At 43.3% G+C, this 25,419-nt stretch overlaps 1 protein-coding gene across 2 annotated transcripts in view; it reads left to right on the forward strand.

Moving 5' to 3' along the window:
* The window catches only part of SMAD2 (SMAD family member 2), a 68,313-nt gene that overhangs the window by 34,635 nt on the left and 8,259 nt on the right, over nucleotides 1-25,419 (forward strand). The window contains exons 3-8 of one of the 2 annotated variants that reach the window (XM_006268946.4): nucleotides 10,746-10,835; nucleotides 12,009-12,202; nucleotides 13,689-13,823; nucleotides 16,367-16,441; nucleotides 17,300-17,353; nucleotides 24,459-24,671. In XM_006268946.4, coding sequence (XP_006269008.1) covers nucleotides 10,746-10,835; nucleotides 12,009-12,202; nucleotides 13,689-13,823; nucleotides 16,367-16,441; nucleotides 17,300-17,353; nucleotides 24,459-24,671 — 761 coding nt within the window. The remainder of the gene's footprint in view (nucleotides 1-10,745; nucleotides 10,836-12,008; nucleotides 12,203-13,688; nucleotides 13,824-16,366; nucleotides 16,442-17,299; nucleotides 17,354-24,458; nucleotides 24,672-25,419) is intronic. The other variant, XM_014593952.3, reaches the window with a different exon arrangement.

Consider the following 25,419-nt stretch of genomic DNA (forward strand, 5'->3'; position numbering starts at 1 on the left):
GAGTCATATCTTTGACTGTGATCACTGGTGGAACATGTTAAGGTCCTCTGTACACAAGCCCATAGTCCTATCATCATAAAAGACTTTGGCTGTGTGCATGGCTGTTACTTCCTTGCTTCCCCATTGTACAACCTTGTTTGAAGCAGACTAGTATTGGAGTGAATTTGAGTCAGGTCTTACTTGTTCTCATCTTCTTACCTAAGCTTTTTACCTAAGCGTTTTTTTACCTAAGTTCTGGTGCCAAAACAAAGTTAGAGAAATCTGTACTGGAAAAGAGCAGTAGGATAATGTGACTTCAGAGTTCATTCAGAAACCAGTTCCCCAAAGTGTGGCTTTTAAAGTATACTGGTATTCTTCAATACCAATTCATGAACTAAAAGAACTCTTCCCAGTTTAGTGTGTAAGGATTTCTAAACCTTCTGCCTTTAAAGATAAATTGACCTAATTCTACTTGGACATTTCAGATCTAGTTTTGATGTAATTAGACAAATACTTAATTTATTTTTGAATGTATAGTTGGATCTGTTTTAAGGTATATTCAGCATATATTAATTCCAAGAATTTTTTAATATTTTAATGGTAGTATAGTAGTGATGCTGTAGCCATGATGACAAATGTCTTCCATTCGAAAGCTTGTCTAACTCAACTACACAGCTGGTCCAGTAAAAAAAAAAAAATAATAATAATAATAATAATAATTACCCTAAGAAATCCTTGCCTCTTAATATTTTAACAGCATTTCTAAGAAGTTTATCTGGACTCTTTATTATGTACTTAACTGTATTACCCGAGTATCTCAGTTACTAAGTTATTTTGATCACCTCCGTGTGAGAAGAAAATATTGCTTCCTGTAAAGCTGGCCAACTTAAATATAAGATACGGGTTGGATCAAAGAAAGGAATGGGTATTTGTAAGTGCAATAACGCAAGAGGAAATTTTGGACACCTAACATTAAAAATTACGCTGAAAAACACTGTTCAGCAAATACTACGAGCACCCAGCCTTCATAGACACTAGCACTTAGCTTCTGGTTATGCCCAGAAGTACTTCAGTCTTGATGCAGCTAAACAACTTAAATTGAAGCCCAGGAGACTGTAGCACTACATAAGGTTTTCTATCTGCTTATCCTGGGACTGGAATATCTTGGCAGGATCACTCCCCCCACCAGAGTTTCAAAGCTCAGAATTGGCCTCCTGGAGGTTCCTCATCTGTGTTTTGTGACTCTTCTTTTTTTAAGAGTGAGCTGTAATTAGGCAGGCCTATATAATGCCCTATAAAATTCTTACTGGGACCCTACTAAGATCAGAGGGAGTGCTGCTTGAGACTTTTTTAGATTAATGATGCTGTGATAGTAGTGTCTATCAGTGATCTCCATAAGCTGCCTCTTCCCTGTCCTTTTTCCCTTTAAAAAAAAAAAAAAAGTCTCCTAAAATAATCTGGCCAGCTCTGTGGCTACAGTTGCCTCTTTCTGCCAACTCATAGGCCAGTGAGGCCATGTGGTGTTGCATTTGTCCTACTTCTCACCCTTGAGAAATCACTTCTATTCCCTTCCCCGTTTAGTTTTTGGAGATTCTATAAGTTTGCCAGCCCCATCTTCTGTTCTGTTCACCTTCGGACTTCCCTAACTTTGTCCTTGGTCTGTTCTGCTCAAAAGCAGATGCTACAGAGCGTAGGAAACAGAATATATTTTTCTATTCACCTTCCATGTTACCATAGGAAACTTGCCCTCTAGTGTGGAGGTGCTATGCTGGTAGACTTCCCGGTATTGGACAGCTTGGGGAGGGTAACTTCCGCCTCACTTCCCCTTTTGCCATGGAGCCCTGATGTATTGAAAATCCATTGTGCTTCTTGACTATGTAGGGGATTTGAGCAATCTAGCACTGTGCAGTTAGGCTGGGAGGCTTGCTTTTGGAGAAGTAAGTGATTATGTTTTGATGGTAGGCTGTAACTCCATCTGCACTTCTTCTGCAGATTGTCTTTAGGTTGAAGGGTGGGTACCTGTTAAGTGACCAGGAAGTGGAAAAACGGCGTGTTTAAAAAAAGCTAAAAAGCGCCTGGCAAGATATGAATTATTCATCGACTGGTTTCATTTGACACTGTTCAGGCCTGGCCGGGCATAGCTACCCTTTTGGGAATGAATGAGAAGACAGCATAACCCTTTAAGGAAGGGTAGGAACAGCACAGAGCACTTCTATACCTTTATTTTATACTTTTATTTTATCTCTCTTAAAGACATGAAAAGTTTACATTGCGTGTGTGGGAAGGGAAGTATTTTGCCATGTCTTAACCCTTCTTCCCCTTAATATCAAGGTAATTATCTGCAAAGTCTAGCACTGCTGGTGCCTTAATGTCTGTGTCTTGTGTCAGATGAATTCATATTTTGCACTGGTCCTAAGGCTTTGTACTGGAGAGAAAAAATCTCTTAATAGCTTTGTAATGCTGAAAATGTGCTTTGTACTTCCCCTGTGCAAGGCTTTCCTTCTTTGAAAGTTCTGCCCTTAATTACTATATCTCAGCTTGATCAGCATTCTTGAACATTTCCTAATGTGCATTATAATTAATAAAATGCTTCTCTGAGGTTTTTTTCTTTTTTGGATGTAATCCACCTGAAGTAAGAACAATAATCAATATTTTTAAGGAAGTCGGGAAGGAGTAGCAGCACTGGAAATGGGGAATTGCAGCTGAAAATATCTATATTGATCTATAGATATTTATGTAGATTTATATATCTATAGATCTATATAGATAGATATGTGGGAAGGAGGGAGATAAATTTTTTTTATATAATATTTCCCCCCCTCTATCCTTTGGCGTAATCTTCCTGGACTGAGTGGTGAAATGAAGAAAGGTGTGGATCACATCTTCCCAGGATGGCACTGTCCACTTGGAAAAACCAAAGACCAGCCACTTCTTTGATGTCTAGTTTTCAGCTGTAACAACCAGTATGGCTGGCTTTCCAGAGTAACAAGCAAGAAGGTTTTCTTCGTATGAGTTTGGGCAGCTGGGTATCCAGCAGCCTGTCGTGGTCTTCTTATGCTCCTAGTGTTTGGCACAACTCTTGCATAGCAAGAATTAACTAGCTTTCAGACTCTTCATCAGAGTCCATTTCCGGCACAGCTGCTTTGTTTGCTGTGGTACTGAGGTCCTGTGACAAAATCCTGTCCAGTTTTCCATGATATGGACAGGTGCCGTAAGCAGTACTGGAGGTCTGTACAAAAAAAAAAATCTTCTTTGTTCCTGCTTCATATCACAGAAGCTGAGGAGATGAAAACCTCTGCTGGATGCATAGCATGTGGTAGCGTTATAGGGTGATGCTATTAGCTGTTGTGAGTGCAGAGTCCACATCGCCACCTAACAAGAATGATCATCAGTCTACGCTTTATCATTTAAACAAGGAGGTGGCATCTCATCTGTGCAGTCCTGATCACCAGGAATTACACCTCTAAATGTAATTCATTCTTGCTGGTATGAGAAGCAGTGCAGCCTGCAGAAACAGTATGTAATCATTTGGGGGGTGGGTACCTTAATATGCATTTGACTATTTATTTTTCAGATTTTTATTTTGAATTGCTTAAAGAAAAAGTATTATTTGGGCAGTTAATCAGTAGTAAGAACTATGTTGTGAATTTAGGGCTCTCTGTGCAACCACTGAGCTAAATGCAAGCTTACCCCTTGCCTTGGGGAACCAAGCCCTTAGAGCAGTGGTTCTCAACTTTTTCAGATTCAGGAAACCCCTCCATAATTCTTTTGAATTTGATGGCAGTCCTGTTAAGAGCTGCTGTTGTACTGTCTCAGCTTACCTGTGTGGTTCTCGACCAGGGTGCTGCAGTCACCGTGTCTCTCGCATGGCACCAGACTAGGAAAGGCTGCCTCCACATGAGGTGCATGGGGTTGTTTAGCCTGGTTACAGTGGCTATGTTAAGCTTGCGAGCCAAAAAAGAAAGATCAACACAAATGGAAAGACCCTAGGCATCCACTCTGTGGTCACACACAAGTACCTAAATGGCTTAAAGCACACGCAAAAGAGTTTTGTGACTAGTGTTGTGCCATTGGACACGATGGCTGACAGGGTGCAACTGAGGTTATGGAAGGAAAGATGATGTGCAGTCAGGCGCTCTGCAGTGGACCTGGAACCCAGGAGTTGCTTCCCAGAGGGGCTGATCTAGACTGGCCAGCCTTGCATGTGCCGGCGATTGGGGTATTGCCAAATAGGAGATAACAAACATAATCAAATGGGGCTACTCTGATGACATGAACGTATGCAAGTGCTGTGAAGCGCAGACTATGGAGCACCTGCTTGTTTGCCAGCTCCTTGGAGAGACTTGTATGAAGGAGAACCTTGCTGCAGCAATGGAAAGAACCATCGCTTGTGCACGCTTCTGGAAAAACATCTAGTTTATTGCCAGAACATGAGAAGAAGTGGTGGCAATGGTGCCCATGCTGCAGCCTTCCTGAAAGATGCTTGTGGCACCCAAAGGTGCACCTTGGCTGTGAACCTCTGCCTTAGTGACATGACTTGGGGATAATAGGACACTGCTTGCAACCCTTTCATGCCAGCTGGCTGGTCAGCTACCTGAGCTGCTGCTTAAAGTGACAAAACCCTAACAAGATTAAAGGACTGAAGGTTCAACATAAGGTTAAGACTGTAACAGTAGATCCAGCGAGGGCAGAAAAGGTGCCTCGTTTATTGCAGGTTGGATTCTGTTCGGCACTCTTCCTCTTTCTCAGAGCTGTTTCTATGTACAGGCAGTCCTTGACTTACAACGTTTTGAGTTACAACGTTTCGCACTTACAATGTTTATAAATTGACACCCTGTTTCAACTGTACTATGTCCGTTTCGACTTACAACACTTGATCCGATGTGACGCCACGCCAGCGAACAAGTTCGCTGTGTCACTCATCTCCCTGGAGAACATCTATCCAAACTTGCTTGGACACTTTCTTTAAGAAAGCAGACAAAACTCCAGAAAAACTTGCAGCCAAGACTCCTGAGAAGACTCCAGCCAAGAGCACTTCAAAAAGTCCAGCTGAGTCACCTCAAAGAAGTCCTTTCAAATCATTATGATTGCTGTTTATGATACAAATACATTAATGTAGCTATATTACTCATCTATAATTGATTGAGTACAAAATTCTGGAGTATTTTTGGTGAAAATAGGGTATCAGGCCTTGGTTCAGGAACCAATCCCGCATTTATAACATTGTTTCTTATGAGAAAATTGGTTCCGAGTTGCAACGTTTCAACTTAAAATTGGTTCCTGAAAACCACATCTTGTTGGAAGTCCGAGGACTGCTTGTACTACAGCAGCACTGCACAGCGATGGGAGCCCTAATGGCCGAGACAGCCTCAGGTTAGGGAGCAGGATGCGAGTCTTCCTCCATGTTTCCTTTTTACATATCCAGGACAGGTGATGGCCTTATCTGATTCTGCAGGAATAAAGGGCTAGAGCTAGAATACATGGGTCCTTTATACTGGATATGCAGCTCTAAATATGCAGGGTTGTCCTTGGGTAGTCTCTACTTATGCTCCCCTATAGCCTGTATAAAGAGTTTTTCTTGTCTTCTCCATCTCTGTCCCTCATTTTTGGAATACACATCTTCTTCTTGCCTCTTCCTGAAATTTCCCCAGTCATGGAAATGTTCTGCAACACTTTGCTTGGCCTGGCCAATTTATTGTCCAAAATAGGTTCTTTTTGGAACACTTTTAACTTCAGAACAGAAGAAGAATTGAAAGTGTGCTTCACATGGTAGCACAGCAGTAGCTATATTTAGGGATTCTTGCTTCCATGCATAAGGTTCCAGTAAATACCACTGCTATGCTCAGAGGAAGAGGTAACTTTTGTACCACTTTCAGTACCTGAAACTTCAGGAAGCTGAAGTTCACCACCAGCATTTGTTGGATTTGAGAGAGATGGAACTGGAAGTATCTGGTCACTTATTCATCACATGTGTAATCATTCCAAAAGCTTGGGTGTACAGGGTGAAGTTGGGCCAGGTTTACCTGTCTGGTTGAAATAGGTGCTTTTTTCAGAGCTTTGACTTTTTCCCTTTAAAACTGTTTCCAGGGAGGCTTGGGACATGAGCGTTAGGCCATTTAACAGAAGGAGTAGTCTCACTATTTTTTTTTTTCCTTCAAGGATGGCCTCCTCATGGAGGCTAGAGACTGCATGTTTGTGCCTCTCCTAAAATCCAGCTAGCTGTTGAAAAACAGGGAGGAATTTTGCCTAGTTATAGCACCATTGCTTAGAACCACTGTCAGGGCCTTGTCTATACATGATAGCTTTTACCAGTTTAGCTCCATTGTGAATACGCTAACAAGTGCCGATTTGATTTAGCTTAAACTCTTTCCTAAGTGACAGTGAACAGGAGGGGAAGCAGTGGTTTACTGGAGTAGGTGTGTTCACACCTAGAGAGGTGTGGGTTTTTTTTTTGTGGGGGGGGGGGGGGTTTGTGCGTGTGTAAATTTGTACCTTTCAGTTGAACTGAAAAAACCCCTTCCTCATAGATCGGGCCTTATGACTGAAAAATAGGTGGAATTTCTGAAAATGCATGCTTGAATCCTGTGTTGACATATATTGTGCATGAGTTCTTTGTTGCAAGGGAGGGAGGCCTGTAGGAAAAACAGTTTTTTCAGGGATTTTTTTTTTTTTGTGGTTTTTGGTCCCCTATGGCTAACTTGGGGGACATGTAGGATAGAGGAAAAGAGGAACTGCAGCGCATCTAAAACATATGGACATTGGAGCCAAATTAAATAGCTAAAACAAGTATGTCATTAATTGTGCAATACTCAGTCACCACTCATTTTAAATAACACTGTTGCAGAAACAAAGTGAAAGGTTCCTTTTGCCCTCCAGTGGGACAGATAGCCTTCAGCCTATTCCTTGTGGACTGAGACTGAGAATATTACTTTTCATCCTGAAAGAAGTTTTGGAAAGTTGACTTTAGAAATGCAGGTTTAAAATGAAATGCTGCAGCTTTGATTTGTGAGCAGTTGCATTATGCTTTAACAGAAAAGACCGGACGTTAATGGCTCACATAGTTTCAGATTTTTATTAAATCTTGCTTCTGTGCAATTAACAGTCTCTTTAATGGTGTTTGTTCCAGCTGTTGGGGGAACTTTTCATTTTATTTAATCATTTACATAGGACAGAGGTGCTCACACTTCGAATCTTATTCAGTTTGTTGGGCCACTTTTTGTCATGACCTGTCCTAAAACTTTTTGGTGCACAAGCAAAAAGGGAAGATCCAGGGGAAAGAACTTGAATTTGCCACAGTGAATAGTAGCAAAGGTATGGGGTGAAGCTTCCCCACTTTACTGATCATGTAGGCTGGTTTCACATAGGATTTGCCATCGAATTTCTTTGTCCATATTTGAGATTCTACCGAGGCTCATATGTTAGCAGCGAGTCATAAATTGCTGGGATTGAGGTAAAAATCCTAGTGCAGCGCCTTTGTTCCATGCAACCATGTGCCCTAACCCCTAGCAATAGCACCACAGTGCACAGTGCACCTTCTAAATGATGCTTAGTCCTGCTAACCTTTTTAACTGCTCTCCTATCTTTTAAATAAAAACATTCCTCCTCTGGCTTCCCATTATACGATCACTTAGGAATGCCATTTTTCTGAGATTAGAAAAAAGTGTTTTGTGGGCCTCATGATGAACTGACAGTATGAGACTTGAATCAGTTACAGAGAATTATTTCTTTAACCACTGGCCTAAAGCACTGCTCCTGTTTATCATGGTCTAAGTCTAGATACAGACATTCAGAAAGCCCAAGGCAGAATCAGGCTAAGTTACATGATTTTCTGTAAGCCGCATAGTTTAGATCAGCAGCAAACAGCATGCATTTGCCCTTTTGGGGGTTGGAGGTGCAAACCTTAGACTGGGTTGTCATTTTTAAACCAGTCTGTGCCCCAGACTTCTGTTACGGGCATAGACTGGTTTCCAATCACTTATACTGGTAACCGTGTAATGTCTGTACCTGGCTTAAATCGGAAACGCCCAAACTTCTATTGGCGTGTGCGGTACTCTCCATGGAGCGAATGGATCAGGTGTTGCGAGCCTGCCTGTTGCGGTGATGCATATACTACATTTTGGGAGCCTCTCATCTGACACAGTGTAAATTTTGAAGCATTGTTCTACCTGCGTGAGGCACCTCTCGATGCTAGCAGGATTTTTTGGTTCTGTCTTTGGATTTTTGTTGTGGCAGGTAATGTGCAGCACATTGTGTTTAGTTGTATTGACCAATCAAAAATCCGTGCTTGGGTTTGAAGACTAACTTACAAGCAGGGGTGATGCACGTTAAAGGTCTTAACCTTGTCTATAGCACGTGTGTAGAATTTCATTTGTGAAATGCCCAGGTGATTGCCAGACTCAAATGTGCACCTTGATACAGGTTTCTTCTAACTTTACTGACTTTCTACAATGCCTAGACTATGGGTAGGCAACCTCCAGCATGCGTGCCAGAGCATGGCATGCAACGGCATTTAGCATGGCACGTGAACCTTGGAAGGGGCCAGGGCTGTGCTGCCACAACAAGGATCGGGCCCCCTTATGGCACCCTCGCCATCCACCCTGGCATACCAATATCTTACATGTTGGTCGCGGGTATTTTTGGCACTCTGACCAAAAACCTTGCCAACCCCTGGCCTAGAATCCTACCTGTTGTTTCAGTGAATTGGGTAAGATGCAGTGGTCCAGGGTGCCTGGGAATGAAACGTAGTGGTGGGTTTCTCTGCAAAACAGCTGCTTACACAAACCATCTGTACACAAGTGAAACCTGCCCAGCTTGGTGTGTTTTTGTTGTTTTTGACTCTCCACTGGAGCACTTAATTTTAATATTTGGAGCTCTAAAATAACTATTTTTGAGCCTTGTAAATGAGATTGGAGAGCTTAGATTTCTACTTGATAGCTTAGATTTTTTTTAAAGGCATGTTAAAAACTTCGAAGCACTACAGCAATCAGTCAGCCTTCAGCTTGTACCTTCATAACTGCCATACTTTACACTTTAAAGCAATATATTCCAAATACTATTTTTGTACAAAATCAAACATAGTCTGACTTCCCAGAGGCCTGAAACATAGTCCATGATACAGCTGGGTATACCTGGTTCCCAAACACATGCTGCACAGCTTTCAAAGCTGTCTCCTTTTCACTTAAAGTGGTAGTAAATATTACTGTAGATACTTTTTTGCACTGCTGTAATCCTAAATCAGTTGAACATTGCCTTTTACAGAATAGGAGTCCCTGATTTCCCTGCCTATATAAGAGTTAAGGCTTGATGACTCCTTGGTTACATTATTAAGTCTTAGGATGAACTTTTCTCAAGCTGCTGTGTCAAACTGTTTGCTAAATTGTGTATGCTAGTGATTCTCAACATTTTTAGCTTCAGTGCACCCCCCCCCAGTGACTTTTCTGAACTTGGAGGCCCTTCAGGTGAGAGACACTGAGCTAGAATCTAGCTGGTGTTAGCTCCTCTTTTACTAAAGGTCTATTAAAGGTCAAACTTCAGATCATTTCCACCACTTGTAGCATGGGGATTTTCTTTTGTCTTTTTACACCTTAAGGCACAAAAGATTTTCATCATCCGCAACTTCATTTTTAACCTACATGACCTGCTGACACTAGGGGGTGAGGAGGGGGGCAGGAAAGGACCTTACTCTACCATGCTCTGCTTTTTCCATTGTCTGCCACTCCCCACCCCTGGTCTGTACCTGAGGGGCTGTGGGCTCTCACCAAGGGCTCTCACCACCGCTGCGCTGGTTTTCTGGTGACTCATACACCAGTGACCCAAAGCAACATGCATCTGTGGCCCCTTCCACAGGCCCTGGGAGTGTGAGAGGAGTGTGGGGAAGAGATGAGTTAAAAATATGTCGCAACCATAGCACATCCACCCACCTGCATGCATGCCCTGTGTGTGTGGCAGTACGTGCTGCTGGGAGCGTGGAGGCAGTTAGTGCAGGGGCTGCCAAGGCTGGAGAGCAGCCACAGGTGCCACTTCTCTGTGGTATGCTGGATGGGAGGAAGAGCAGTCATTTATCTCCTAGCACTGGGGCTGGGCACTCTGGCATGCTTGGAAGGATCTTCTGGCACCTTGGGCTGTCGTGGTATGCTTATTGAGAACTGTTGGTGTATCCCTTGGCAGGAGAAAGTAGTATTTGGGCCATGCTTTAATCCGAAAGGAATCAGTAAATGGAAAACTTATAACAATAAAATGGGCATTCTTCTTTTTGGAGTTCAAATTTTCCCATTCCTAGAGAATGCCCTAAGGAAAGTTCCACATGCTGATGTTAGATTGGTACTGATGTGGTGTCTAAAAATGACCTTTCTTAGGCAATGACAGATCAGCCTAAGATGCATGTGGCCTTAGTTTGTAAGCTCTTAAATAAATATACAAACCCCCTTTCTTTTAAACAATTGGACCTTGTTTAAATCCAGGCTGAGGAAGTTTTGCCTGTTTTAAGGGACATTAGAAATACGTTGATTTCTTAAGCTGCAAAATTTGTTCACCTTTTTTAAACATTATCATTTACCTTGAATCACCTGTTCCATTTGACTGGCCTCCTTCATATAGAAAATATAGCATTAGATACCAATTAAAATGTCAGCCTACAAATGCTCTATCTTCTATGTGAAAGGAAGTATTCTGTACATTTTTCCATGTTTTACATCATGGTATTTGGAATAACCATGCTTCCATATTCACATCAATTTTTTTGTTTTTTGTTTTCAATTTATGCACAGCACTTGCTCTGAAATTTGGGGACTGAGTACACCAAATACGATAGATCAGTGGGATACAACAGGCCTTTACAGCTTCTCTGAACAAACCAGGTGAATATTCTGCCCTCTCTCGCATCATAGAGATCTTGTGGGAGGGATTGGCTTTGGAGGGTCTGTAGTGGGATGCTTTACCTGTAAAGTAAACTTATACTCAAATGCTTCCTAGACCTCATATGGTACAGCATTTTAAAACAGTTGCTTGCCATTGTAAAAATCTGAATGTTCTCAGCTGATGTTTTGACCAATGAAATCCTAATTCTGGCATATCCTTTTTCCATACTAATGCCATTAAAAGAATGGGAAAATTTGTTAAATGCAAGCTTTAATGTATTTTGGTATTTATATGAACAAGGTTAGGACACTTAAATCTTTAAGCCTAATCTTACAAAGTGTTTAAACTGCTTTGTACGCCATAAATTTAACTAAATCTTGTTAACCGGATTAGAGATGTGCTATGAAAGAATTGTTGGAAAATTCTTCAGTAGTTAATGATGGGCAAATTTAAAACAGGGTTTTTGTTTTTTTCATGTCACATTTGCTTGCTTTTGTGTATTGAGGTTTTTGTCTCCCATCCCATAACAACCATGAACATCTGCATTTATGTAAGCATATGCAGTCTGTCTTAAAACTAGCAAAACATTTTCAGCTGGTAGCAAGGTATGTGAACAGTCAAGCCAATAAATGCCACACCTTTTTAAGATGTGTTCATGCTTTTTGCATCACTGTTACACTGCCATGTGGATCACATGGGCAGCCAACTGCTGCTGGTTTATTTGCAGTCCTGTGGGAGTTACTGTGCTTTAATGCAAAAAAGCATCCATGCTGCAGTGTAGTCCGAAGGGTTAGAAACTGAGAGAGTATTAATGGTATGTCATGTTACAAATGTTTCCTACGTTTAAAAATTGTGGTTGAAGTCTCCTTGTTATGCTTAGCTGTACAATGGCTTTTTAACCAACTTGAAACTCATTGGCACTAACTTCTGCTGAAATTAAGTTGCTTTAAATAATAGTCCGTCTGACGCTGCTTTGTTTCTCTCATTTGAAGTTCTCTGCCAAGAACGTACATGTAACTTATGCATTGTAACCCTGCTAAATTCTGATCATCCCCCGCATACATTTTAACTATCCCTCACCCCCACCTGACATACTCTTTTTTTGTTTAGATTTTTTTTTAAGGACACAGAATGTAGCTTGTAAACATTTTTTCAACATCTTTCCCATGTAGGTCTCTTGATGGCCGTCTACAAGTATCTCACCGTAAAGGATTACCGCATGTTATTTACTGCCGCTTGTGGCGTTGGCCAGATCTTCACAGTCATCATGAACTTAAAGCAATTGAAAACTGTGAATATGCTTTTAATCTTAAAAAGGATGAAGTATGTGTAAATCCTTACCACTACCAGAGAGTGGAGACTCCAGGTAGGAGGACTGCTATTAGACATTCTAAAGAAGCACATATACGGTATTTACCCAACAAACTCTTCTCTGATTAGTTGGGCTTCACTAATACAGCTTAGCATGGAAAAGTGGGTTGAAAAGTATTGTTCAGGCTGCCTCACTGAATCTGCCATATTTGGATAAAAAAAGTAGCACACAGTTTTAAGAACTCAAACAGTTCAACTATTCAGCAGTTTTCAGTGGTAGTAAATTAGTAATGCTTTAAAAAGACATGTCTGTATTTAATATAAACAGAACAGTTTGAATGTTGCTAACAAGTAGGGGTGCACCGATAAAGATTTTTTGGGCCGATACCAGTGGCCGATTTATTGACCAGCAATATCGGCCAATTCCTGTCTCATTGCTGATATGTGCAGCCCAGCAGTGTCTGGCTGGTAAGTCTGCTGGGGGGAAGGGGCATGGGGAAGCAGATCAAGGCCCCCTGTGGTGAAGGAGGGAGTGGGGCTGGGGTGGGGCAGGGTATGGGACAGAGCTGGTGGTTTGTGGAGGAGGGATGGCTCCTGCTGCTGCATGCACCCCTGGAGGAGGCATGTGGGGCATGTGCCCCCTGCATCTGTGCATGGGGCGAGGGTGTGCTGCACACTGGGGACTAGGGCTGCTCCAGCTTCTTCCCGGTAGCGGTGTGTGGGGGGCAGGTGGTGGTGGCAAATTTTTGGGTGGCCCTAATCCCTCCCACCTTGTAGCCCCCTCCTCCCAGTACAGCCTAGCCTGCCCTGCTGGACCCAAGTGAGGCTGCCGGGAAGAGGCTGGACCAGCCCCATCTCCGAGTGCACGGTGGACAGCTTGGCCTCCCCCCATGCACAGATCTGGGTGACACATGCCTCCCTGGGGGTGCACGCAGCAGCAGGACCTGCACCCTGTGGACAAACCAGCAGCTCTGTCTTTTGCCCTGCCCTGCCCTGCCCCAGCTGGGCAGTACCTGCCCCAGCCCCACTCCCTCCCTCATTGCAGAGTCCTCAATCTGTCCCTCCATGCCCCTTCTCCTCCCCCAACAGACTTACTAGCTAGATACTGTTCTCTAACCTGCAGTCCTGGCCATGTGCATGCTGCGGCTGCATGCATGCACAGGGCATTTTATCAGCCATATCAGCCGCAAGAGGCCAATTGCCTATCGTGTCAATTTTCCTTTTATTGATGCTGTTATGATATGGACCGATGTATCAGTGCACCTCTACTAACAAAACCACTCGCTGTCTTTTGATTCAACCTGAAAGTTGTTACATGTAGTTAAACAGTGAAATCACAGATGACCGTGTGCTACTCTGGCTGGTATGGAATAGCTTTTATTAGGCATTTTACAAATCTGAGACTCATTACCTGACTTAAAACTATGTTAAGTATAGTACTTTAATTGTTTGCCTGAGGTATTTTCTTTCCCCCCAGCTCAGAGAGAAGTAAAATGGATGTGTTCAGGCTCTCACTAATGCATTGAATTCTACCTTCCCAGTCCTGCCTCCTGTATTAGTGCCACGGCATACTGAGATCCTAACGGAACTGCCTCCTCTCGATGACTATACCCATTCCATTCCTGAAAACACTAACTTTCCAGCTGGGATAGAACCACAGAGCAACTATATACCAGGTATTCCTCTGTTTTTAAAGATATGTATTGTTTATGTTGGCACTTAATGTCCAGATAGTAAATGAAAGATGGAGATTTGATTAAATTTCCTAATTGATCAAATGGCTAGACAGACCTACTGGAAAATTCAAATAAGATGCGCTTCATCTTCATCCCCATAAATTTCAAAATGAGTGACATTAATGCTACAGATATGTTTCTGTACAAAAGAAAAATCCCATGCTCTCTTGGTAAACTGAACCAGCTTTGTTTAGACATAACACTACTTAAGAAGAGAGATGTTCATGCATGTGAGTATCCTATTTAGTATTCAGGATGCTTTATGGGGTGGGGAGCAGTCATCTAACACATTCTGCGTCAACAGTAATCTTTGCTTCAAGAATATTATACAGGCAAACCTGAGCTACCTGATTGCTGCATGATGAAGCCTGAGTAAACTACTGTGTATGATCCTGCAGTGTAGCTGTTGCTTGCAGGTTGCTGTTGTTTTAGCCACCTTAACCTAAAATTACTTTGAACTACAGGTCATGATTGAGAAGGTCATTTTTCCCTTCCACCCCTTGTTCAACTTTGCACTATGGAATTTTCTTTTTTAATGTCTTGTCCTATACACCCATAAGAGGGAAGGTCCATCTTTTTTCCCCAAAGTGAAGTAGTCTTCCTTTCTCTTCTGTTGCCCTAGCCTATGAAGCTTTACTGAGAGAGGTGCTATTCCAACTTGTGCTGCAGCAGCACCTAGTATACTGCTCGAACTACAAGGAGATAAGGAAATACTGTCTGTTGCAAAGAAGTTGTTCTGACTTGAAAGCCCGTGCCTTATTTGATGCAGACTTTATAACTTCTCATTTTATAAAATGCTGTTGCAGCATTGCAATCTGACCCTTCACGGCTGGGTGGTCTCTTTGGAAAGTGCTGCAAATGCTATGATTGCAGCTCACCCTCTCAGCAGTCCAGTCTGCAGCAGCTTGTTCACCTTTAAATGACGATTCTCAAACATCAAACTTCAGCTCTCCTTTTCTTGTTGCTTTGGTGTTCAAACTTCAACCCAAACAAATGGGTTTTAATAATAGTGTAGTTGGAGAGATCTCTTCTGTTCAGACAAAGATCAGATATGGAAACGGTTGGTACCAAAGGCAAAAGGTTGGCAGCTGAAAACAGGAGGTGGGTTAGACTGTAAATGGTTACTGACCTTTACCATAGCTGTGGGCTCAACTACTATGAATGAATCAGAGATGGGAGGAGTTCACTTAGTCATGGCAGCATAAAATAGCCTCTCAAAATTAGTACTAGCTTTATTATCCTACAAGTACATGTCAAAACTAAAAATCTTCTGTGCTGTAATCTTAAATGTGGCTAGTAAACTAGCTGTGCTGTAAGTGCTGTAATGAGTATAGTTCTGAAAGAATGTCAGTGTCTTAATGTGAACAAGGTGGACATTTATTTCTGATAGACCAGTAATTTGTGGAAGATTCATAATGGATCTAATTCTAACATATATTAGCTTTACATGACTTCACAAATTGCATTAACTTTTTTTTTAATTAACTGCTCTCATGAGGCCTTGTTTTGTTGCCTTGCTTGCCAGACACAATTTTGGATTGGTATATGGCTTTGATTTTTAACATCTAGCCCAAAAAACCTTTCCTTTTGAATTTCTACTCTGTAATTAATTTTAGAAGAATTACAGTGTTAACCATAAGCGTAGCATTTTGATAATAGTTCACTAAAGATAATCTTTTTAGCTTGTAAATTTACCAGAAAAAGCCAATAATAGAGTCTTTACATCAAACTACTTTCATGTTTCGAAGGAAATGGACTCCAGAGCTGCTGTAGGGTAACTCATTAATTATGTGAGAAACAGATTCCTTTTGGGGGATTGGAGAAAGGGGAATACAGTAGTCCCTTGGGTTTTTGAGCTCTTATTCTAAAATTAAACCTAACTTCTAGCATCAACGTCCCTCTTAAATTTGTTATGTAATTATTTCCGTCTGTTTTAAAATGTACTCCAAAACACTAAAAGGAATGGTGATAATAAGCACAAGCTTTGTGGTGTTTATGAAACTAGTTAAAATCGTCTGTCATCTTAGAAGGGAACTGGCATTTGATCGGAGAATAGTTACAGCAAGTTCATGGAATCAGCTTAATTAGCTGGTTTTTCCAGTAAAAGTTCCCAAAGGGCTTCTTTCTTTCTTTAGTAAACGTGAGAGCTGCCAGTCAACATAGCAAAATTCTGCACCTGGCTGCTGTGAAAGCAACATGCAAACATGTTTGTATGTGCAGCAAATAAGGACTGCATATTACATATTACATGCATTTCACTTATTGAACAGGTGGAGGGGAGACAGGATTATGCATATGTGTTGTATAGGGAAGGGGGGGGATTATGCATAAGTGTCTAAAACACACCTTCTGTGAAGAGCACCCTGTACTGTGCAGTCTGAAATCAGTGTTTGAAGAATGTGTAGGGTTGACCGTAAGGGCTGAAAAGCCAAATGCTTGTAAGTGTCTTCACTTTTTGTGCTAACAGACTTTCCTCTTGACAGAAACGCCACCTCCAGGATATATCAGTGAAGATGGAGAAACAAGTGACCAACAGTTGAACCAAAGCATGGATACAGGTAAAGCTTTTTAATCTTTTCATCATCTGTTCAAAGGTGAGATTTTGAGATGGGATCTCCTGACACAGTGAGATGAGGGATTTTCTGACTCTACCACTTCATCCAAAATCATGCTGGCCATGGTCCCCTTGTATAAGACAGTTACATTGTTTTAAGCTCTTGTATCTAAAACTTGAGGCGATGGACAGGCATTCATCCTGAAAAGCATGGCCTGCAGGCTGAGCTGGGTTGGCTGCAGCTAGAGAAGTTTGCTTATACCCCTGTCTCCCCAGTTGGGAATCTAGGACTTCTGGTTTTCTGCATATAAAACAAATGACATTTACATAAGGTAAATGATGATCCAGGTGTAGCTTTGTCTATGTTCTATCATGAATATTTCCCATGTTTGTGGGCTTTGCTAGTTGCCCCTGCCACCGTCTTTCCCCACCACTGCACCTTCCCCTCTTCTGGGCTTTGCTGGTTGTCCCTGCCACCTTCCCCCCTGCTGCATGTCAGGGTGTTTTTAAGCCTCCCTCAGATGCATTGGGTTTTGGCTACAGCCAAAGCTGGGGACTTGGACTGTGTTGTCTCCATACTCCTGCTGGGACCAAAGCCAGAGGTTCCTGGCTGGAGGGTCTTGTCCCTCTGCCCAGGGTCAGACCCATTGCCATATTTGAGGTTAGGAAGGAATTTTGCCCCACGGTGTATTTGGCACAGAATAAGGATAACTGCCTGTTTTAGTCTGGAGTGCCATGTCTGAAGTGTTTGTAGTAAGTTCAAGAATAACATTTGAAAATAATGCTAAGCCCTGGTGAGGCATGGCCGTCTGTAATTTGTCATTCTTGCTTTAAAATAATAATCTGTGTACTGCTTCTACAGGATCTCCAGCAGAGCTGTCTCCCAGCACTCTCTCCCCAGTTAATCATAGCCTGGGTAAGCTGCAAACACTTAAGTACTCGCTGTATTGTGTGTTGTATGTTTATCATTATAAAGTCCATCTCTTTCTTGCTTTCACTTCAAAAAATATAGAATATGATCAAGAGGGAAGCAGAATCATGGCTGGATCTCGAATGGTAACTAAAGTCAGACTTCTCGGAATGAAAATTTAATTATACATTTAATAATGAATTCCATAATAACTGCCTTTTCTTGTAACTACCTTGACCTTTAATCAAGGGATAGAGTTGCTGGAGTTGGAATAAGCAGGAACTGTAGTAGTAAGGGTTTAACTCCTTTACTAAAGAGTGATGTCATCCACTGGATGTTGTCAGTCAGCCATTTTGGACTAGGGGTTAGTTGTTACAATAAAGGCTTTAATGAGAGCACAGAGTCTCCCTGCTTCTTCCAAAAACCCAGAATAACACATGGTGTCATAAGTGACGAATCTTGCCACCAACAGGAAATCGAACAGGTGATTCCCAACTGATGGATCTGACTCTAGCAGCAGCTGAATACAGCGCAGAGAAGGGCTAGGCACCTCTACCTGCAGCAGAGCCCAGCACAGCACTGAGGCTGGCTACAGAGACCATGCAGGCACTCAAAGTTGCACCACCAGAACAATTTGATTTCCAGTCCCCTGAAACATGGCCTCCATGGATCAGGTGTTTTAATCGCTTCAGGGAAGTGTCAGGTCTGGACAAACATCCGGAAGCTTACCAAATGAGTACTCTTACCTACTCTATGGGAGATCAGGCGGATGAAATTCTGCTGTCACTCCACCACCGGAGTCTTTAAGTCACAGAACAGGATGCAGAGGATGGCACAGTACTTTCAGATGAAGTAACAGGGTCTTCATCAGATCCAGGAGTCTACATGACAGAAATTGAGCTCAATGGACAGCCAGTGCCATTTAAAACAGATTTAGGAACAGCAGTCTCAGCTATCCCTGTTTCTTACTACAGCCCACATAGGGATGGGCTTTGCTTTACTCCTGTTAAACAGTTATGGGGACCAGGAGACACTACCCTCAAAGTACTGGGGTCCTTTAATGCAAAATGACACTGAAGCAGAGATGTATAGACCAGGAAGCTTGTGATTGGTAACCTGGCTGTGCCTTTACTTAGATTACCGGCTATAGAGGCACTGCAGCTTGTCCATTGACTAGATGAAATAGCAGATGAGAAATCCTTCAAGCAGTACTACAGAACCAAATACTCATCATTTTCTGGTCTGGAAAAAATGTCAGATGGATATCAGATATGCCTAAAAGCTGATGCCAGTCTGTATGCATTAACTACTCCAATATGGGTACCACTGCCACTAATGGACAAAGTTAAAGAAGAGCTAACATGTATGGAGGAAATGGGAGTAATTACAAAGATTGAAGAACCTACTCGTTGGTGTTCTGGGATGGTGGTTGTGCCAAAACCTTATGGTAAGATTAGAATGTGTGTTGACTTCACATAGCTGAACAAGTACGTGGGCAGAGAAAGACATGTTCTTCCTTCTGTGGAACACACCTTGACTCAACTTGCAGGAGCCAGAGTTTTTGCAAAATTGCATGCTCGGGCAGGGTTCTGACAGATTCCTCTAGCCACTGAAGCATCCAAGCTAACAACTTTTATTACCCCATTTGGACACTACCAGTTTAAATGGCTACCTTTTGGAATCTCATCAGCTCCTGATTTCTTTCAGTTTCGGATGTGACACATACTGGATGGCTTAAAAGGAGTTCTTTACCATGCTGATGATATTTTGATTTCTGGGACCACCAAGGCACAACACAATGCAAGAGTGGATGAAGTGCTCAGAAAACTCCAAGAAGCTGGAGTTACACTTAATGAAAAGTGCACCTTTGCTACTTCACAACTTATGTTTGTGGGGCATTGGATTACACCGCATGGGATCCATCCAGATCCATAGAAAGTTGCAGCCATCAAGGGGTTCCCAGAACCCAAAGATGTCCCCGAACTATGCAGATTTTTAGGCATGGCCACATACTTGGGCCGTTTTGTGCCAAACTTGGCAACAATAACAAAGCCTTTAAGACATCTCTTGTGACAAGAACATATGGCTCTGGGGACCACTACAGCAATCTACCTTCAGTGAGATCAGATCTATACTCAGTTCATCCCTGATGAGCTGGCCCAATACGATCCAACACAAGAAACTCGTATTGCAGCAGATGCTTCATCATACGGGATCAGAGGAGTGTTACAACCATATCAGGAAGTGGGCCACTGGGCCCCTATTGCTTTTGTGTTAAGAGCAATTTCTCCACCTGAAACTCAATATGCGCAAATAGAAGAAGAAGCGCTAGCAGTTGCATGGACAGGTGAGAGATTCAGAACTTTCCTTGTGGGCCTGACCTTTATGTACATACTGATCACAAGCCGCTTGTGTCTCTGTTAGGAGACAAACTTCTCAATGAACTTCCACCGAGAATCCAGCGATTTCACCTTAGAATGCTGAAATTCACCTACAGCATAGCACGTATCCTGGGAAAAGAGGTACAAACAGCTGATACTCTTTCTAGGGCACCATTACAGGCTCCACTGTCTCCAGAGGAACTCTGCCAGGAGTGAGATATTCCTGTTTATGTGGACGTTACTGCAGATGGGATACCCATATCTGCCTCACTACAAACGAAAGCTCAGGAAGCTCAAGAAGCTGCTTCTTCTTGCCATTATATAAAGAAATACTGCTTAGAAGGATGGCCTCAAGTAAGATTCAAGGACTGTGAACTAGAAAAGTACCAGCAAGAGAGACTCAGTCTTCATGTTGTCAGAGACTTAGTCATGTTCCGCAGTAGAGGTCTGATACCTTCCACATTATGCCAGGAAGTCCCAGAGAAGATTCATGATGCTCACCAGGGCATCACAAAGTGTCAAGCCAGGGCTTGCCAGGCAGTATGGTGGCCCTTCATCTGTGATGATATACACAACAGGGTGGGCAATTGTAAGGTTTATGCCTGACACCAGCCAGTCCATATGAGAAGCCATGCTGATTTACCAGGTCATCCATGGCAGATTTGGGGGCTGATTTATTCACTGGAAGGGTTCTGTTTACCTCATTGCTATGGATTATTCCCATTACTTAAAGATGGTGGAATTACAGGGCACCACAACAGAGAGAGTTTTAATGGCATTGAAGAGTATATTTGCACTCTATGGCATGCCTTCAGTTTTAAGAACTGATAATGGCCCACAATTTTCTGGAGCCATGTTTAAGCAGTTTGCAGCCCAGTATGACTTTCAGTATGTCACCAGCAGTCCACATTTTCCCTGTAGTAATGGAGAAGCAGAATGTGCGGTGCGGACTGCGAAGGATTTGCTTCACAGGAATGAAGATCTCTATAAGGCACTCTTGATCTATCATTCAACACCATTGGAGCATGAGTGGAGTCTACCTGAGTTACTTGTGAGTCGTCAACTCCGTACAACCCTCCCAAGTATGAGCAATGACTTGGTGCCAAACTTGTTGATCCACAGGCATTTCACAAGAGAGACAAACAGATAAAGGACTGCCAGAAACAGAACTATGACACCCGGCATGCTTCGAAACACGTTACCTGCTCTTTCCCCCCAGCAGGAAGTTTGGATCCCAGAGCCAGGGGTCCAAGGCACCATCCAGGCTAGGGCAGATACCTCTCGTTCATAGTGGGTTGAGTCAGGTAGTGGTCTTCTCCATAGGAATCGAGAACATCTCTGCCAAATCCCACCTGTTTACCGCACTAGGTCTGGATGCACCTCAGTTCCACCAAAGAGATTAGACTTGTGAATTAGTCAGGTCTAAACAAATACTTACCAGAGTTTTTGCTTTGTTTACGTTCATTTTGTAACTAAGTGTGTAGCAAGCTAACCCTGAGGAAGGGAGATGTAGTAGTAAGGGTTAATTCCTTTACTAAAGAGTGATGTCATCCACAGGAAGTGGTCAGCTGACCATTTTGGGTCAGGGGCTAGTTTTTACAATAAAGGCTTAATGAGAACACAGAGTCTCTCTGCTTCTTCCAAAAACCCAGAATAACAGGAACCACTGCATGAGCTTGTAGGCAGGTTTGACCTTTACAGAACCACAGTCTGGAAAGGGCATGTTGATCAAATACTTGCATGCAATCTGCTTCATCCTTTCATCTGGGTTTTTAAGGCAGAAGTATCATTCAGAGGCAGGGTTTCCTGTGGGATGTGCCATGACCCAGTTGCTTCATCCTGAGGGTGTGGTTATGCAAATACTTGCTCATCCCAGAAGGAGCTTAGAAGGGGAAATCTGAACGAAAATACCAAATTGTAAGAGGGAATTGGAAGTAGGGAGAATGAGGGACTGCTCTTTTCATGTCAGCACATATCATCCTAGTTTGTCTGGGACTTTGCCCATCAAGAAGCAGCTTCTTTTTCCTTTTGTTTGTTTTAATATGGCCCAAAGCTTCCAATTTGATAAATTTGCAGAAGGGCAACATTGGGGTTTCCCTAAAACACCTGTTTTTTTGACCTTACAGAATTCAAAGCTAATACAGGGCTGTCCCAACTTCTTTGTGGCTGGAGACCGCATATCACATGGGCAGGAAGTGGAAGCTGGAGGGCGGAGCCCAGAGATGGCAGCTGCTGTAGCTTGAGCTCTAGGAGAAGCAGTAGCCAGATGGGAGCCTGTGGGCTGCAAATTAAACCCAATGGGACTGCGTGGGCAATTGCTTGAGTGGATAAAATTTTACTTTGTCTTTATTTTCAGCAGCATGTTCAAGGCCAGAGTGAATAATGGGCCAGTGAGGGAGGGTGTCCCTGCCCTCATCGGCAACATTAGGTTCAGTTTTGCTTTTCAGACTCAAGGGATATAGTAAAATTACAGGGTCCAGAGAAAGTGGAGAATGATGATGATCATGGAAAAACTGGAACCATTGTTCTTCAAAACTGCAAACAATGATAAAGTATGCAAATGTATGGTTTTATCTTCTTTTAAACCTATTAACCCCGGTGAAATATGAGGTTGAAGACAATGGATGTAAGACGGATAGGTACTTTTGCACCATCTATATTTGGTCACAGAGCTCATTGCCACTAGACCAAGAACCTAAAAGGATTAATGAAGTATTATCCATTTATAAGGATAATGAGAATATTCAGAACTGTTGAAACAAATTCATCTTTAAAAAAATGGGCCTAAAAATTAGTGTTTTGGGGCATGTGCTAACCTTCTTACTCATTGTAGGCTCATGAAGAGGAACCTATTTTCTGTTGACAAGCTCCTGCATAACTACTACTATAGAATTTTCTTGTACACTTTTGTGAAGTTTGTGTTACTTACCTACTCACGTGTCACTGAGTGATTAGCTAGACAACTTACCCAGTCCATTGTGGTGGTTCTTCTGTTGCTACTGAGAGGAAAGTCTTCTTGCAAATTTTTTGCAAAAAGCTGTCTCCTAGAAGGGCAGGCAGAGGGGGAAGGGAGCGAAGGGGGGAAAAAGGCAGACTTGCCATCTCCTGAAGCGGGGGGGGGGGGGGGGGGAGACAGGAAAAGTTCCTGTCTCTGTCTCCTGAAGGAGAGAGGGGGAGCTGGGAAAAGCCTGGCCAGAACCATTTAACTCAGTAATTATTGCCCTCTGCCCCTTGAGGAGGGTGATAATTACTGAATTAACAAGCCAGGCAGCTCCAGCTAGGGTAGGGATGGGCAATTATTTGGGCCCAAGGGCCACATAGGGAGTTTTGATCAGCTGTCACGGCCCAGGTCAGCACCGCCACCCCTCTCCCCCCAAACTCGCCAAAACTCCCTATGAGTCTGTATGTGGGCAGGAGCAATGTTCAGGAGTGAAATGGGAGAGGCTGGGACCATAAGTCCCTGCCCTTTTTTGGGAGGCGGAGGGCAGGGCTTCCCTGGGTGCTGCGGTCCACACTGCCCCGCACCACTCAGCGTGGGACTGAACCCTGCCCACTCGCACTGGGGTGGCCTGCACTGCACTCCCACCAGTGCTTGCAGCCCGAACAGGTGCTGTTCTAGCACTGGAGGCGGTGGGTGCAGGATCTGGAGCCCCACATGCCTGTCAGGAGCCGCACGGTGAGTGGGGCAAAAACAAAAGGAGGAACTGCTGCTGGAGGTAGGGGTCGTAGAGCAGCACCCGGCTGCCTGCAGCTGCCCTGGGAACAGCCTGCTGGAAGCTGCTTCTGCCCTTGCACATGGGGCTCTGGCTTCAGCTCCCAGGAAGGCGGCTAAGAGCTGAAGCTGAAGCCCTGGTACTGGGGCAAGAGCCCAACCGAAGCTGCTTGCCCGCCTGCCTGGAAAGACGTGGTGCAGCAGGAGCAGCTTCTGGCAGGCTGTTCTCAGTGCAGCTGCAACCAGCCAGGTGCTGCTCTGCTCTCTGCACCTCCAGCAGCAGCTCCTCCTCTCACTCTTGCCCCACCACACTGTGTGCTGCTCCTGGCAGGCACATGGGACTCTGCCTCCAGATCCCGGCCACCTTCCAGCAGAAGGGAACCCAAAGCTGAAGTCAGAGCCTCGCGCATTGGGGTAGGAGCTGCCCACCTGCAACTGCTCACCTGGTGCTGTATGGCGGGGCGGGGGAAAATCAAAAGCAGGAGCTGCTGCTGGAGGCAAGGGGTGTAGAGCAGCACTTGCCTGCACCCACATCGGGAACTGCACAGCTTCTGCTGGGGCTCTGGCTAGGACTTGGGCCAGCAGGAGCATGGCACAGGCTGCCCCGGGGTGAGTGGGCAAGGCACGGCCTGATGTGGAGTGCTGCGTGGGTAGCTGTGGGCCAGATCCAATTACTTGGCAAGTTGGATCCAACTCACAGGCTGTATTTTGTCTACCTCTGAGCCTAGGACTTTCAGTCAATGCCTAGGAAGGGTAGGATTTGCAGTGCCCCTCAGCCAGTCAGAGGTGTCAGGGGGGCCCATTTTGCTCCATCTTAAAAATGGCAGCCCTGGCCATGATATGTCCATGAAATCAGGGACTCCGGCTGTGTTATAACTGTGTAATTGGCTGCCAGGGTCTGTGAATTTGGTAGGTCCCTATTCATGAACCATTGCCAGTCTCAGTTATTCTGCATTAATACATGTCTCTTTGTAGCACTGGATGCTTTATCATAGGAATTTTCTATTTCTTTTTCTAGATTTGCAGCCAGTTACTTATTCGGAGCCTGCGTTCTGGTGTTCAATAGCGTATTACGAATTGAATCAGAGAGTAGGAGAAACCTTCCATGCGTCACAGCCTTCACTGACTGTAGATGGTTTTACAGACCCATCAAATTCAGAAAGATTCTGTCTAGGCCTGCTCTCGAATGTTAACAGAAATGCCACAGTGGAAATGACAAGACGACACATAGGTATAGTCTTATAATTACGTCTTTAGAGTAATGTCACTTAACTGAAATGATGTGGGTGACTTCAAATTTTGAGTTCTGTATCGCTTAATTTGAGCATAGCTGGAAAATATTAAATGAGAGTAGTAGGTCAAACCAGTGATGTTTTTAGAAAAATACTAAAATATGGAATTGTGTTTTATTGCTTTTTTTGTAATGTGACCTGTAGAGCCACTGTTCCAGAAAATGTGGAATTGCCGTGGCTAGTCCAACTGCACTAATTTGACAAGAACATGAAATTTTTCTTTGGAACAATTATTGGCATGTGCAGCATTCCTCCAATACATCATCTTGGCAGTAACCTTTTACTAGAAGGGTGATGGTGGGGAGAGAAAATGGGGCGGGGGGGGGGGGGGGAATTAACTTTTTGGAGGACTTTAATGTAATCAGAAATTTTCCACTCTTTTTTTTTTTTGTTTTTATTGAAACCTCTTCTGTGTTAAAACATTCAAAGCCAGCTTTATATTGTAAATCTTCAGAGATTGAGAACTCTGTATAATTAAACTGTTTAATCAAAATGGTAAATGGGGGGGAAAAAATTTTAAAGAGAGTTATTAGAAATAGTTTGCCTATGGAAACTATTTGTGGATCTTACTTTCACAAGCATAATAGATTTAAATGATGTTTTTTGAATTTGTGTGAACAGGAATGAATGGTTTTGTGGCAAGAGCCAAGGCAAGTGCTGGAACACTGGTGTAGGGCAGGGGTGAAG

Source organism: Alligator mississippiensis, chromosome 3 (genome assembly GCF_030867095.1).
Source record: "Alligator mississippiensis isolate rAllMis1 chromosome 3, rAllMis1, whole genome shotgun sequence".
NCBI classification, from domain to species: Eukaryota; Metazoa; Chordata; order Crocodylia; family Alligatoridae; genus Alligator; species Alligator mississippiensis.